Raw genomic sequence first — 13,308 nt, forward strand, 5'->3', positions numbered from 1 at the left:
AATGTTCTAGGCAGAGGGGACCGCCAGTGCAAAGGCCCTGAGGCATTAGCATATTTTGGTGTGTTTGAAAAACAAGGAGGCTGGTGTGGGTGGAACAAAGTGAGGAGAGGGGAGAGCAATAGGAGGAGAGTCAGGGAGGTCACTCAGAGGCCAGGCTGTGTAAGAATTTTGGTTTTATCTCCATAAGATGGGAAACAATTAGAAGGTTTTGTGCAGAGGAGTGACATGATCTGCTTATATTTTTAAAAGATCACTCTGGGTGCTGGATTGAGAATAGACAGACTGTGGAGGGGTGGGGTCAGCAACAGAGAGACCAGTTTTGAGGCAAGAGATGGTGAAGGAGACCAGTTCTGAGGTAAGAGGTGGTGAAGGAGACCAGTTCCGAGGTGAGAGATGGCGGAGACCAGTTCAGAGGTGAGAGGTGATGGAGGAGACCGGTTCAGAGGTGAGAGGTGATGGAGGAGACCGGTTCTGAGGTGAGAGACAGTGGAGGAGACCAGGGTGGTAGCAGCAAACTGGTGGGGAGTAGTCAGTGCTGGATCTGCGCTGAGGAAATTTCTGAAAGGATTTGCTGATGGACTGGATGTGGGTTGTGAGAGAAAGAATTCAAGAATGCCTCCAATATTTTCAGCCTGAGCAATTAGAAGGGCTGAGTAGCGGGGAAAGGCAGGATTTGGGTTTTAGACATGTCGAGTTCCATGTCAAGTAGGTAGTCAGGTATATTAGTCTGCAACGGAGAGAAATTTGGGAGTTGCCAGCGTAGGGATGGTATGTAAAACCATGAGGTCGCCTGGGCACAGTTTCTCAGCCTCCCCACTACTGACATTTGGGGGCAGAGTAGTTCTTTGTTGTGGGGGGAGGGGGAAATCTGTCCTGTCCATTGTAGGATTTTAGCAGCATCCCTGGCCTCTGCCCACTAGATGGCAGTAGCACACTCTCACTCCCACTTGTGACCATCAAAATGTCTTCTTATGTTCCCAAATGTCCCCAGGGGAACAAAATTGCCAACCTACCCATCAGCCCCACCTTCCACCCCAAGTTGAGAAACACTGACTTAGGGGAAAAAATAGAAGAGGGCTGAGGCCTGAGCCCAGGGGCAAGCCAACATTAAATCAAAATGGGCTAAGTTCTGTGAAGAATGTGCTAAGTAAGTCCTACGAAGAGAAAAAATATGAGGGAACCAGATTAAGTCAGGAACAGATAGTGGACCAGGTTTCCCTGAGAAACCGACATTTGCTTTGAGACCTGAAGGAGTATGTGTTGGGCAGATAGCAAGTGGGGAGAAACCGCATGTACCAAGGCCCCGACGCAGGAAGGCTCGTCATGGAAACAGTGATGTGTTTGGAGTATGGCAGGCAAGGGCAGAAGATGAAGTTGGACAAGCAAGCCTAGGCCCCATCATGCAGGGCCTGTAAGCCAAGGCATGGGTGGGAGGACTCTGTTGCATTCTAAGCCAGTGGGAAGCCATGACGGATTGTACGCTGTGCTAATGTGTTTTCCAAGGCCCCTGACTGCTGTGTGGAGAAGGGATAAGAGGGTGGCAGGAATGAAGCAGGAGACTAACTGGGGGATGTCGCAGGAGTCCAGGAAAGAGATAATGGTGGCTTAGAATTAAGTGGTAAGAGTGGAGAGAAATGGACAGCTTTCAAGATACATTTAGGAGGAAGAAGCAATAAAACTTAGCTGTGGATTGAATGGAGGAGGGGTGGTAGGAACAGTGAGGGAGACTCGGTGATGGATCTTGGGCTTCTGCCTCGAGCTGCTGAGTGGGTGGTGATGACATTTCATTCATTTGGGGAAAACTGTGCCAGGTGCAGCTTGAAGGAAGGAAAATCAATAGCTCAGTTTGGACCTGTTGAGTTCAAGATGCCTTGGAGAGAGAAAAACATGCAGATATGCCAAGTAAGCAGCTGGATAGGAGTTTGGAAGCTCAAAGGAGGCATGGACTAGAAAGATAAATATCAACATTGTCAGCACACAAAAGATACTTAAAGATGTGTAAATTCGTGTGAAACTAGAATGAGAAGAGAAATGAGCTGGAGCTGAAGCCCTGAGCAATTCAAACCCCAAGAGAAGAGAAAGAAGTGGGAGATGGTGAAGAAGCCTGGGAAAGAGTGGCCAGACAGCAGGAAAGAAATCAAGAATGTGGTGTCATGGAACCCACCACAGGACATTTCAAGAAGGGAGTGGCCAACTGCTGACAGATGAGGACCGACCCCTCTCCTTTGGATTTGGGAACATGGACGTCATGGAAGGCCCAAGCAAGAGCCTCTCTGTAGAGGGGGTGGGGGCAGAAGTGGACGGGACAGGGTTGGTGAAAGGCACTTTTTCTAGAGCCAGTCTACTGGGTTCACACCCTGGTTCTGCCAGCTGCTGGCTGTGCACCCCTGGGCACAGGTTAAGACCTCTCAGTGTTTCCGTTCTGTTTGTGAAATGGGGCTAAAGCACACCTACCTCATAGGCAGTTATGACAATTCAACGAGTTAATACACATAAAGCGCTTAGACTGCCTGGTACCATGTGTTCATTAGTGTTAACAATTATTACTATTAATCACTGTTGTTAATTTTGAAAAGAGAAACAAGCTTCTTTCTCTTCCCCTTTGCCTCCTTCCTCTTCCTGAACAATTCAGTCTTAAAGCCATGAGGTGGCAGGGGGGCGGTGCCCAGGGCAGGTGTCAGGGTCCTCGCCGGGCTGGCGGGTTCACACTGGTGCCAGGCCAGGGGGAGGGGGGCATCCTGGAACGGTTGGGGTGGAAACTGGAGAGTAACTCTATGGTGGAGGGGCCTGCAGACTCCGCCTTGATGAAGTACTTAAAGAAACATCATTCAGTAACAGGTCAGATTGGAACTGTGCATCACCTAATAGATGCAGTGAGAAGAACACAGCATCACCTCTTGTTGATATCTCTGCATAACCTGAATCTGGTCATGAGGAAACATCAGACAAACCCAAACAGAGGGACAGCTACAGGATAACTGGCCCAAATCTTCACACGTGTCAAGGTCATGTCAAGGAGAGACTGAGGAACTGTCTCAGACAAAACAGCCTGAAGAGACATGGCAACCACGTGCCACATGTGATTCTGAACTGGATCTTCTTGCCGTGAATGATTTGACTGGGACAACTGATGAAACCTGAATGGGGTCTGAGGGTTGCACGGTAGTAACGTATCAGTGTTAATCTCCTGACTTTGACGTTGTGTCCTGGCTGTATGGGAGAATAAAGGAAACCACAGCCAAGTATTCAGGGGCGATGAGATAGACAGTGGCAACTGCTTTCAAATGGTTCAGGAAAAAAATTCTTTGTACTGTACTCGCAACTTTTATGTCCATTTGATACTGATTTTAAAAAAAGAGGGAGAGGGACTTCCCTAGCGGTGGTTAAGACTCCGCCTGCTGGGCTTCCCTGGTGGTGCAGTGGTTAAGAATCCACCTGCCAATGCAGGAGATGTGGGTTTGAGCCATGTTTGGAGAAGATCCTACATGCTGCGGAGCAACTAAGCCCGTGCGCCACAACTACTGAGCCTGCACTCTAGAGCCTGAAAGCCACAACTACTGAACCTGTGTGCCACAACTACTGAAGCCCGTACGCCTAGAGCCCTGCTCTGCAACAAGAGAAGCCACCACAATGAGAAGCCCGCACACCGCAACGAAGAGTAGCCCCTGCTTGCCACAACTAGAGAAAGCCCGTGAGCAGCAATGAAGACCCAACGCAGCCAAATAAATAAATACATAAATTAAAAAAAAAAAAGAAAAGAAAAGAGAGAGAGAGGGAGAGAGAAAGTGAATGGTGTCTGAGGCTCCCTTGCACAGCCTCAGATCAGAGGGACCCATCCGCCTGCTCCAGGGGATATTGTTTTCCTTGGAGCTGTAGCTGCTTTCTGGAAGCAAGAAAGACATTGAACCTGGCTTCAGTTAGTGCTGCAGGGCGGGGTCTAAACAGGACTTTGGAGCAGCCATCAGCCCGGTGGTTCTCTGCGGGTCTGGGGAGGGCCCCACTTCTCACCAGGTGGCGCCCTGGAGAGCCAGGCCTCTCTGGGGAGTTCCGTCAGTCTCCCAGCTGTTCTCTGCCCCCAGAGCCTGGAGACTGGGTGACCTCCAGCAAGGGGTGCGCTGCCCCAACTGTCTGCATCCTGAGGACGGTGGGCTGCAGGCACTGCTGTCACTCCTGGTGATGTGTCCCATCCCCCACCCTCTCTGCCATGCTTTCTGCCCCAAGAAGAACTTCAGGAGCAGCCCCTGGCTGGTAATTTGACTGAAATCCCTCAGCTACTCCACAGGTGACAGGCAGAGCAAGGTCTGAGGCTTGTGTGTGAGAAAAACAGTTTCTGGCCCTTTTCTGTGGGGTTTTGTGTTCACGGTGCAGTTTCTCCGCTGAACGCTGGAAGCACTAATTGTGGCCCATAAAGAAGGCTGCCTCCATTGCAGAAAAATTGTGGAAATGCACCAGCCCTTGAAGGGCAGTGTGGAACAAGTCGGAAAAGTAATAACCATACAAGCCAGCAAATCATTGTTGCAGAAAAAAGTATAATATAGAAGACATGAAGTATGAATTTGAGAAATGTACGATTTCTACAAAATGAGTAAGAGGCTGTACTTAAGTGTTTACAGCATGGTCATGTGGATATTCTAACAAAACAAAATGAAAACGCAATAAAATGCCCATGTTATGTTTCCACACAAAAATATCTACTAAGGGAGATACACTGGAAGGGTGTATTGTCAGAACTGACCTATTTTTATGGTGAGTGTAAGCTAATAAGAGATTTTTATAACGGGCATAAAAACTTAAAATACCTTTGTCATTCAGATGAAAGAAATATGGTTGTGGTCTTCCTCCACAGTACCCTGGCCCGTGTAAAATTATCATGACAAGATAGATGTACTTCTAGATCCTCAACTCACTGTCTCTGAGGGTAGAAAAATCATGCAACGTGGAAAGACAGAACACAAACTTCAGAATGACCAAGGGGGTTGTACTCTACCCAGTGTCTTGGGTTCTAAGAGATTTAATTCAGGCAGGCATTCTAGGACATGGAAACAGGAAACAAACTTAAATAGATTACGGAGATTTGTCAGAAACAGGAGGAATTGCCATTAGTAGCAGCTGGATTCTGGGTGGGGTGGGGGGGATATGCTGAGAGAAATGATGATGGATGTTGTACTCATTCCTAGCAAATCCAGCTCTGCCAAAATGGAGACCCAATTAGACTGGCGTTTTCCTAGAATATGAGTTGAGCGAGGTTTCAATCCACAATTTGAACAATAAATCTCATCTCTGTATTTTTCAAGATCTTTTAAAGTCCTTTGGCCTTATTTCTATACTGGAACTGATCCTAATCCTCTTAAGGTCTGTATGGTAACAGATTAGGAAAGATTAACTACCTGCCTGAAAGACGACTGTGTTTCATTTTCTTTCAGTTGTAAATATAACTTAGCCAGTAAACCTAATCTTAAGAATAAACCTAACTAAGGAGGCAAAAGGCTTGTACCCTGGAAACTACAAAATGTTGCTGAAAGAAATTTTAAAAGACACAAATCGGTAGAAAGACCCATATTCATGGATTGGAAGACTTAATACTGTTCAGATGTCAATACTACAGAAGGCAGTCTACAGATTCAATGCAATAATCTATCCAAATCCCAATGGCATTTTTTGCAGAAATAGAAAAATCCATCCTAAAATTCACATGGAATCTCAAGGGATCTTGAATAGCCAAAGCAATCTTGAAAAAGAAGAACAAAGTTGGAGGTTTCAAACGTCCTGATTTCAAAACTTATTACAAACCTACAGTAATCAAAACAGTGTGGGACTGGCATAAAGACAGACATAGAGACCAATGGAATATAAAAGAGAGCCCAGAAATAAACCCTGGCACATACGGCCCCATGGTTTTCAACATGGGTGCCAAGACCGTTCAATGGAGAAAGGACAGTCTTTTCAACAAATGATGTTGGGAAAACTGGATATTCACAGGCAAAAGAATGAAATCGGACCCATACCTTACACCATATGTAAAAATTAACTCAAAGTTCATTTTAGCTCTAAGTAAGATCTAAAACAAACTCTTAGAAGAAAACATAGGAGAAAAGCTTCATGATGCTGAATTTGACCATTATTTCTTGGGTGTGATACCAAAAGCACAGGCAACTAAAGAAAAAAATAGATACACTGGACTATATGAAAATCTAAAACTTCTGTGCATCAAAGGACACAATCAACAGAGTGAAAAGGCAACCTACAGAATAGGAGAAAATATTGGCAAATCTTGTATCTGATAAGGGGTTACTATACAGAATATACAAAGAACTCCTATAACTGAACAACAAAAAACCCCAAACAACCTGTTTTAAAAATGGGCAAAGGACTTGAATAGACACTTCTCCGAAGAAGATATACAAATGACCAACAAGCACATGAAAGATACTCAACACCACTAGTCATCAAGGAAATGCAAATCAAAACCTCAGTGAGATACCACCTCACACCCCTTAGGATAGATGCTATCAAAAACAAAACAAAGCGAAAAAACAGAAAGTAACAAGTGTTGGTGAGGATATAGAGAAGCTGGAACCCCTTGTACACCACTACCGGGAATGTAAAATGGTGTAACTTCTGTGGGAAGCAGTACGGTGGTTTCTCAAAAACTTCAAAATAGAACTACCATATGGCCCAGCAATTCCACTTCCGGGTATATACCCAAAAGAAGTGAAAGTAGAGTCTCGGAGAGATATTTGCTCACCCGTGCTCACAGTAGCATTATTTACAATAGCCAAAAGGTGGAAGCAACCCACGTCCATCCACAGATGACTAGATAAACAAAATGTAGTATATGCATACAATGGAATATTATTCAGCCTTAAAAAGGAAGGAAATTCTGACACATGCTACAACACGGATAAACCTTGAAGACATTATGCTGGGTGAAATAAGGCAGTCACACAGAGACACGTACTGTACGATTCCAATCATATGAGGTACCTAGACAAGTTAGAACCACAGGAAGTAGAACGGTGGTTGCCAGAGAGAGCGGGGAACGGGGAGTTGTTTAGAGGGTACAGAGTTTCAGTTTTGCAAGATGAAAAGAGTTCTGGATGTGGGTGGTGGTGATAGCACAACAAGGTGAATGTACTTAGTACCACTGAACTGTATACCTAAAAATGGTTAAGATGATCGATTTTACTTGTATTTTATTGTAATTTAAGATAAAATTTTCAACTTGATTCAATTTAAAAATGAAGCAACACAATGAACTGTCATTTGTTGACTACCAGAGCGACACAGATAAAGTAAAATTAACAATTCTGTGTGATGGAGGGGGTTTAAGAGAAAGGGAACTTCATATCCTAACTAGCCTATCTGTGCTGGGCTCCCTGGCTCTGAGCCAACTCCTGTAGTTCAAAGAACGAGGAGACACAAAGCAAAAGACATGCTGCTGCTGGGGCCCACCTGTGGCTGAAGTTAGGGTTCCGAGGAGTGTGTGGCAGGGCAGCCACGGTGCTGGCTGTGGTGTAGACTCCGAGGTGATGAGCACATTTCTGGTCAATGACTTCTCTTTCCCAGTCAAGTGTGAGAGGTCGTCATCAGAAGGCTGGGAAGCGGGGCGGTTTAGAGAAGGAAGGAGACACTGTAAAGAACTGTTCAGGAGGGCAAGCCTCCTGAAATAGGGCAGGCCAGCTGGGCAGTTGCGAGACACTCTGGGGATATGGCTGTGAGTTTTCAGTGGTACCCTTCGGCCCTGGTGTGAGTTGGGCATCAAGTAGCTCCCAAAAGCAAGAGGCCAGGAACAGAGTAGGCAGAGGGTTGTGTTCAGCCAGAGACCCAACCCTGATGCTGATCTAGGTGACGCGGCATTTGAAGACAAGAGGAAACTGAAAATAGAAAGTGGTGAGAGTATCCCTAGCTACCTCATAGAGATGTTGTGAGGACAGGACACCAGAGTATATAGAACTGACCACCAGTTTCCAGGTGATAAACATAGATTCGTGCCCACCCTTCCCTTCCCCTCCTGTCATTCCCTGAGAGCACAGAGGCCAAGATTCCTGGATGGCAATGGAGCCACGCCATCCCCTGCCCCCCAGAGGGCACCTGTCCAGCGGCAATGGGGGGAAGTTCCAGCATCCCAAGCTGCTCCCCAAAGCCCATCCCACCACAACCTCCTTGCCCATTGCAGAGATTGGTGTGGGCACCACCGGCTTCGGCATCTTCTTTATCCTCTTTGGAATGCTCCTGTACTTTGATTCGGTGCTCCTGGCCTTCGGAAACGTGAGTCCCCAAGCCCTGTGAACCTGCCTGAGGTCTCCGTTGCCGGGAGGGTCAGCCCTGAGTTTATTCAGATTGAGCCCATCCAGGCGCTGGGCACCACCAAGCGCAGGCAGGCAAGGGGTGGCTGGGGATGGATGCTGAGGCCTATGGGGCACAGAGAATCTAAGGACCTGGATTCTCATGCCAAGCTCTGGGCAAGGTCCTGAGGGTACCAAGATGAATCAGACGCCCCGTCAGAATACCACCACCTAGGGACAGGAATGTCACATCAACATACACGACTGGGGAGGAAGACAGGGGCAGTGGTAAAGTCACTGTAAGATAAACACATCTAACATGAAACAAGGTGCTTGGAGAAAAGAGAGCGCGCCCTGTGGGAGAAGGATGAAAAACAATTTAGAAAAATAAGTGAGTGTGGGGAGGATAAAGCACTTCCAGGTGGATGGAACAACAAGAGAAGAGGTATGGAGAAGGGGAGGGAAAGCATGGAACGTGCTGGAAGAAAGCCAGAGAGTTAGGTTTGACAGGAGGCCAGGCACTCTTAAGGGATCGTTGGGAGGCAAGCTGAAGGTGGTGACAGGGCCGTAGAGTGGAGGGCCTGGAGGGCCACAGGCTGGAGCCCTGACACTGCCCTGTGACTCTGGGTGTGGCTGCCTAACCTATTTAGGCTTCAGCCCTCACCTTTGTAAAATGGAGAGAATCTCACTATCTTTCCCATCTTACTTAGAAGGTGTGATGAGAAATGATATCATATAAGAAGAAGTGCTTGGGATCCAAGAAATTGGGTCGAATTGGGTGACAAGCTAGAGACCTTCAAAGGTCTCCTGGTCCACCCTGCCTCTGGGCACTTCTGTTCCTAAGCAGTTCAAATTACTCACCCTCTCCAATGTTATCCCTCCTTGAAGAGTGAACAAGTCCTGCCGCATGCCTGATGCGCAGCTCCAGGCCTGGCCCCTGACTCCTGAGGGAGCAGAGGGAGCCAGGGTGTTTGTTCTCACACCCACCCCCTCCCTCTCCCACAGCTGCTGTTCCTGACTGGCCTCTCCCTCATCATCGGCCTGAGGAAGACGTTTTCCTTCTTCTTCCAGAGGCACAAGCTCAAGGGGACCAGCTTCTTCCTGGGGGGCGTGGTCATCGTGCTTCTGCGCTGGCCCCTCCTGGGCATGTTCCTGGAAACCTATGGCTTCTTTAACCTCTTCAAGTGAGTGCAGGTCCCCTTCCCCTGGATGGGCCCACCAGGGCCTCTGAACGGCTGAGGTCAGGTTTGGGCAGCATGACCAGCAGTGCATACAGAAGCTGGACTTTATCCTGCAAGAGACGGAAGCCTCGGAAGGGTTGAAAATGGGGAGGAGCATCAGGTGGGCACCAACCATAGGCTGAAGGATAAGTTGGAGGAATCAGCCCATCCATCAGTAAACATGGAGTACCTGCTGTGTCCCCATCACTGTGCCTGTCACCAGGGAGGAGACACAGGACCTGCCCTCAAGTCTGGCAATCCAGATAGGGAGGAAGGGCAGTGAACTAAAATCTACTAAGCCCCTCACATGCACCAAGCATGCTCACAAGCAACCTCTCACTTTGTCATCTCCACAACCCACTGTAGGATTGTCCTCTACTTGCAAATAAGGAAAGCAATGCTCAGAGCCCCGCCCAAGCTCTCACAAGTAGTATGCAGAGGATCTGAACTTGACCCAGTTGTCCGTGGCTTCGGCCCGTCCAGTGTCAGCCTGGGCCTGGTGAAAGACACGGTGGAACTCAGCGAAGGTGTGTGGCCTCCATCAGGGCCAGGGAGGTGTCCCAGAGGAAGCAGGACCTGAGACAGGCCTTGTGGGGTGGGTTGGGTCTCAGAGAAGACTGAAGGGTCCTTAAGGAGAAGAAAGAAAAGGATACTGAGGAAGACCATCTCTGGGGCACTGTGGAGAGAACAGGGGTGGGATGGGGATGATGTGGGCTAGAAGAATCATGGCTTATGGACTCATGGGAAGGAGCTGTGGACCAGGAACCTTAGGCTAATCGAAACCATCAGCTTACTCAGTGTAGCCTTGAAAACACCTGATCGGCCCGATGCCCTAGACTTCAGAGACGTCATGTAGTGCGGTTGCAGGAAATGAAATTCTCTCACATGTGTTCTGCCGTCCGTTATTTTTCAACGATGTCATTATTCAAACGGTCATTCATTCAAATAGTCAGATACATAAAAAAGTACCTACTACGTGCCAAATACAGGGCTAGGTGTGGGGATATGGCACTAAACGAGGAGAAACTTCCTGCGGAACTTGGAATTTAGTGAAGGAGACTAACTCTGACAATAGTTACCATTTACTGAGGACGTGGAAGTGTGAGTGGGGCCACTGCAGACTCAGCAGTTCTAACCAAAAGTAAACCTTGAGAAAGACACCTTGCAGCAGCATGGACGGGGCCAAAAAAACAAACAAACAAACAAAAAAACAACTCAGAGCTATAAGAGACCCAAGCGAACCTCAGGGACCTGAGGCCCAGGGAAAGGAAGTAGCTCAGCCAGAACTCAGATTTCTGCTCCCCTTCCCACACCAACCTCCGTGCCTCCAAGCCCTTTGAGGGATCACCCATCCATGCGTGGGGGAGAATAGTGAGCGCGGCCTCCAATAGCGATCCATGCCTGGAGCTCAGGAAACATGTGGCAGGCGGTACGCACCCAGGCTAGGGAGGAGAAGACAGTAACAATAATAAAAATAAACATTTCCCAAGCATTTCTCTGTGTAAGGCCTATGACGTAGATACGATTATTATTAACCCCATTTTACAGCTGGAAATAGATTCAGAGAAGTGAAGAAATTTGCCTAAGTTTATACAGTGCCAGTGAGTGGTAGAGCCAAGATTTGAACCCAGGGAGTCTGACCTCAGGGCCTTCATTCTTAACTACTCCACTTGGCTGCCTCTCAAAAAAACAGGGGTGCAGAAGCACGCCCATCCCCAGTGCCCAGGGGCCCATTCTCTTGGGAGCCAAAGCTGGAGCCTTAGGGGGGACCTCTTAGCCTCGCTGCCCTCATCCTCCCCTCTGGGGCCATCACTGACCACTCCCTCCGCCTTTCTGCTCCTAGGGGCTTTTTCTCTGTCGCCTTTGACTTCTTGGGCAATACCTCCAACATCCCCTTCCTGAGCATGGTAAGTGGATTATGCGTGTGGCTTGGTGGCGGTGCCTTGGGGTGGGGGAAGCACACGGACTTAGTAGAACAGCAGCTCCAGGCGCAGTGGACACTTCCCCATCTCCCCTCAAAGCCCCTTACCCAGGCGGGCCAGCCTCAGCTCCTCTTCCCCTCCCTGTACCTTCTCCATTTCACAACAGCAGATGAGATGACGGGTGTGAGCAGTTGTGCCAAAGGTGTGGGTATAGAGAACGGTGTTTGTCAGTAGCTCCCTATTACCACCAAAGAAACGGAGCCTTAGGGAGTCTAGGTGACCCAGCCAGAAAGGGCCAGACTTCCAGAGAGAGGGCTGAGTCTGGGCCCCAGGCAGAGAGAGGATGTGTGACACCCAGTGACAACAGGAAAATCAGGTGGCAGATTCTGTCCTCTCCCTGGGGCAGGCATGGGGCTGTGGTCCCTAGCCCCTGCCCCTCCCTTTCTCTGAAGCACCGGACAGAATACAAGCTCTCTGAGAAGCTCAGAGAGGCTCTAAGCCAGCACCTTGACATGCCCGCCCCCTGGACACACCCCCGCTGTCCCCTCTCCATATCTGCGCCTGGCACTGCTCCCAGCTCTCAAGGCCAGCTTCGTAATAACCTAGATATTGAGTCTGCTCCGCGCTCTTTGTCTGGAGTAATGATTCTTGGCTCCCACAGCTGTTCCGGAGGCTTCAAGGCACCAGCTCAATGGTCTGAACAGCAGAGATAAGCTGCTTGAACTTGCATCATTGGTTGAGGGGGCTGGAAAGGAAATGGGGGCCACCCCCTCAGGCCCCCACCCCACACTGACTCATCTCCCCATCATACCCGGACCTCTCCAAGTCCAGAAGGAAGGATGGAGCCGAGTGACCGACCTCAAATCCCCAAGTCAATGCAAGAAGCTGTCAGGACCGTTGGGAGCAGAGATCCAGGTCCCGAGGAGATTGAACGGGGATCACACCCCACCCTGTATTTATCAGAGGAAAAGCAAAGATTAAATCCCCAAGCTGTAAATGTGCCTGAGACTCAAAGTCAGTGTCTGTAGCCCATTAAGTCCATTCTCTGACTCAGGGCAGGCCCACACACACGGCGAGAAGCAGGCCTGCTCTCATGACCTATCATTCTTACCCTCGTGTCTACTAGTCCTAATGAGTGAGATAATATGTTTGCAAGCCCCTGTCAGCAAGAGGTATTAAACAAGTGTTGGGTATTAATCCCCATCATGGTGGGAAGTGCTTCTCAACCATTAATTAGGTGGATGTCTGCACAGCTCACCCACCAGGTAGCCTCTGAGGTAGAGGTAGAGACATAGCCCCTACCTTCCAAGGGCCCCAGTCTCTGTCCTGGGAAGCACTTTATTCAAGGGTAAAGCGCATCCTTGCAGGCCCAAGAAAGAGACGGGAGTCCCCCGCAATGCGTACATTTAATAAGTCTCTGTGAGGGCCCCTGTGTCTGTACGGAGCAAAGGAGCGGGTGCTGAGGGTGCAAAGGGAAGGAGACCTGCCCCACTTCAAAGCGAGGCTCACAGCAATTCCAAAACGGTGTGATCGAGGTGCCACAGGACATGACTGTGGGGCTCCAGGAGCAGCACCTCCGGACACACTGCAGCTGGAAGGCACTCCTCCGAGTTCCCTTAGTGCTTCCCAGTTACGCCCACCTTCTAGAGCTGCAAAGGTGCTGCTTTCTTAGCCAGCTGCTCACATACCTGTCTCGCCCATCGGACCTCGGCATGTTCATCTCCAAACCCTGTGCTGAGCCCGTGCTCAGGAATTGCTTGGGGAAAGGAGGGAGGAAGGAAGGAAGAAAAAAAGAGACAATCCCCCCACCCAGTCTCAGATCCCAGATCCCAGCCCAGGAGCCGCCTTCTGGTCTGAGACCCCAACTGAGCTGCCAGAGCC

The 13,308-nt window shown here is 49.0% G+C and overlaps 1 protein-coding gene across 2 annotated transcripts in view; it reads left to right on the forward strand.

The window, feature by feature from the left end:
* Positions 1 to 12,428, forward strand: part of GOLT1A (golgi transport 1A) — a 13,565-nt gene extending 1,137 nt beyond the window's left edge. Inside the window, exons 2-5 of one of the 2 annotated variants that reach the window (XM_024750934.1) lie at positions 8,177 to 8,268; positions 9,291 to 9,469; positions 11,349 to 11,412; positions 12,089 to 12,428. In XM_024750934.1, coding sequence (XP_024606702.1) covers positions 8,177 to 8,268; positions 9,291 to 9,469; positions 11,349 to 11,412; positions 12,089 to 12,127 — 374 coding nt within the window. In that variant the 3' untranslated portion in view covers positions 12,128 to 12,428. The remainder of the gene's footprint in view (positions 1 to 8,176; positions 8,269 to 9,290; positions 9,470 to 11,348; positions 11,413 to 12,088) is intronic. The other variant, XM_024750935.1, reaches the window with a different exon arrangement.
* The last annotated feature ends 880 nt before the right edge of the window (positions 12,429 to 13,308 follow it).

The sequence above is a fragment of the Neophocaena asiaeorientalis genome, unplaced genomic scaffold, assembly GCF_003031525.2.
Source record: "Neophocaena asiaeorientalis asiaeorientalis breed wild unplaced genomic scaffold, Neophocaena_asiaeorientalis_V1.1 scaffold67, whole genome shotgun sequence".
Lineage (NCBI taxonomy): Eukaryota > Metazoa > Chordata > Mammalia > Artiodactyla > Phocoenidae > Neophocaena > Neophocaena asiaeorientalis.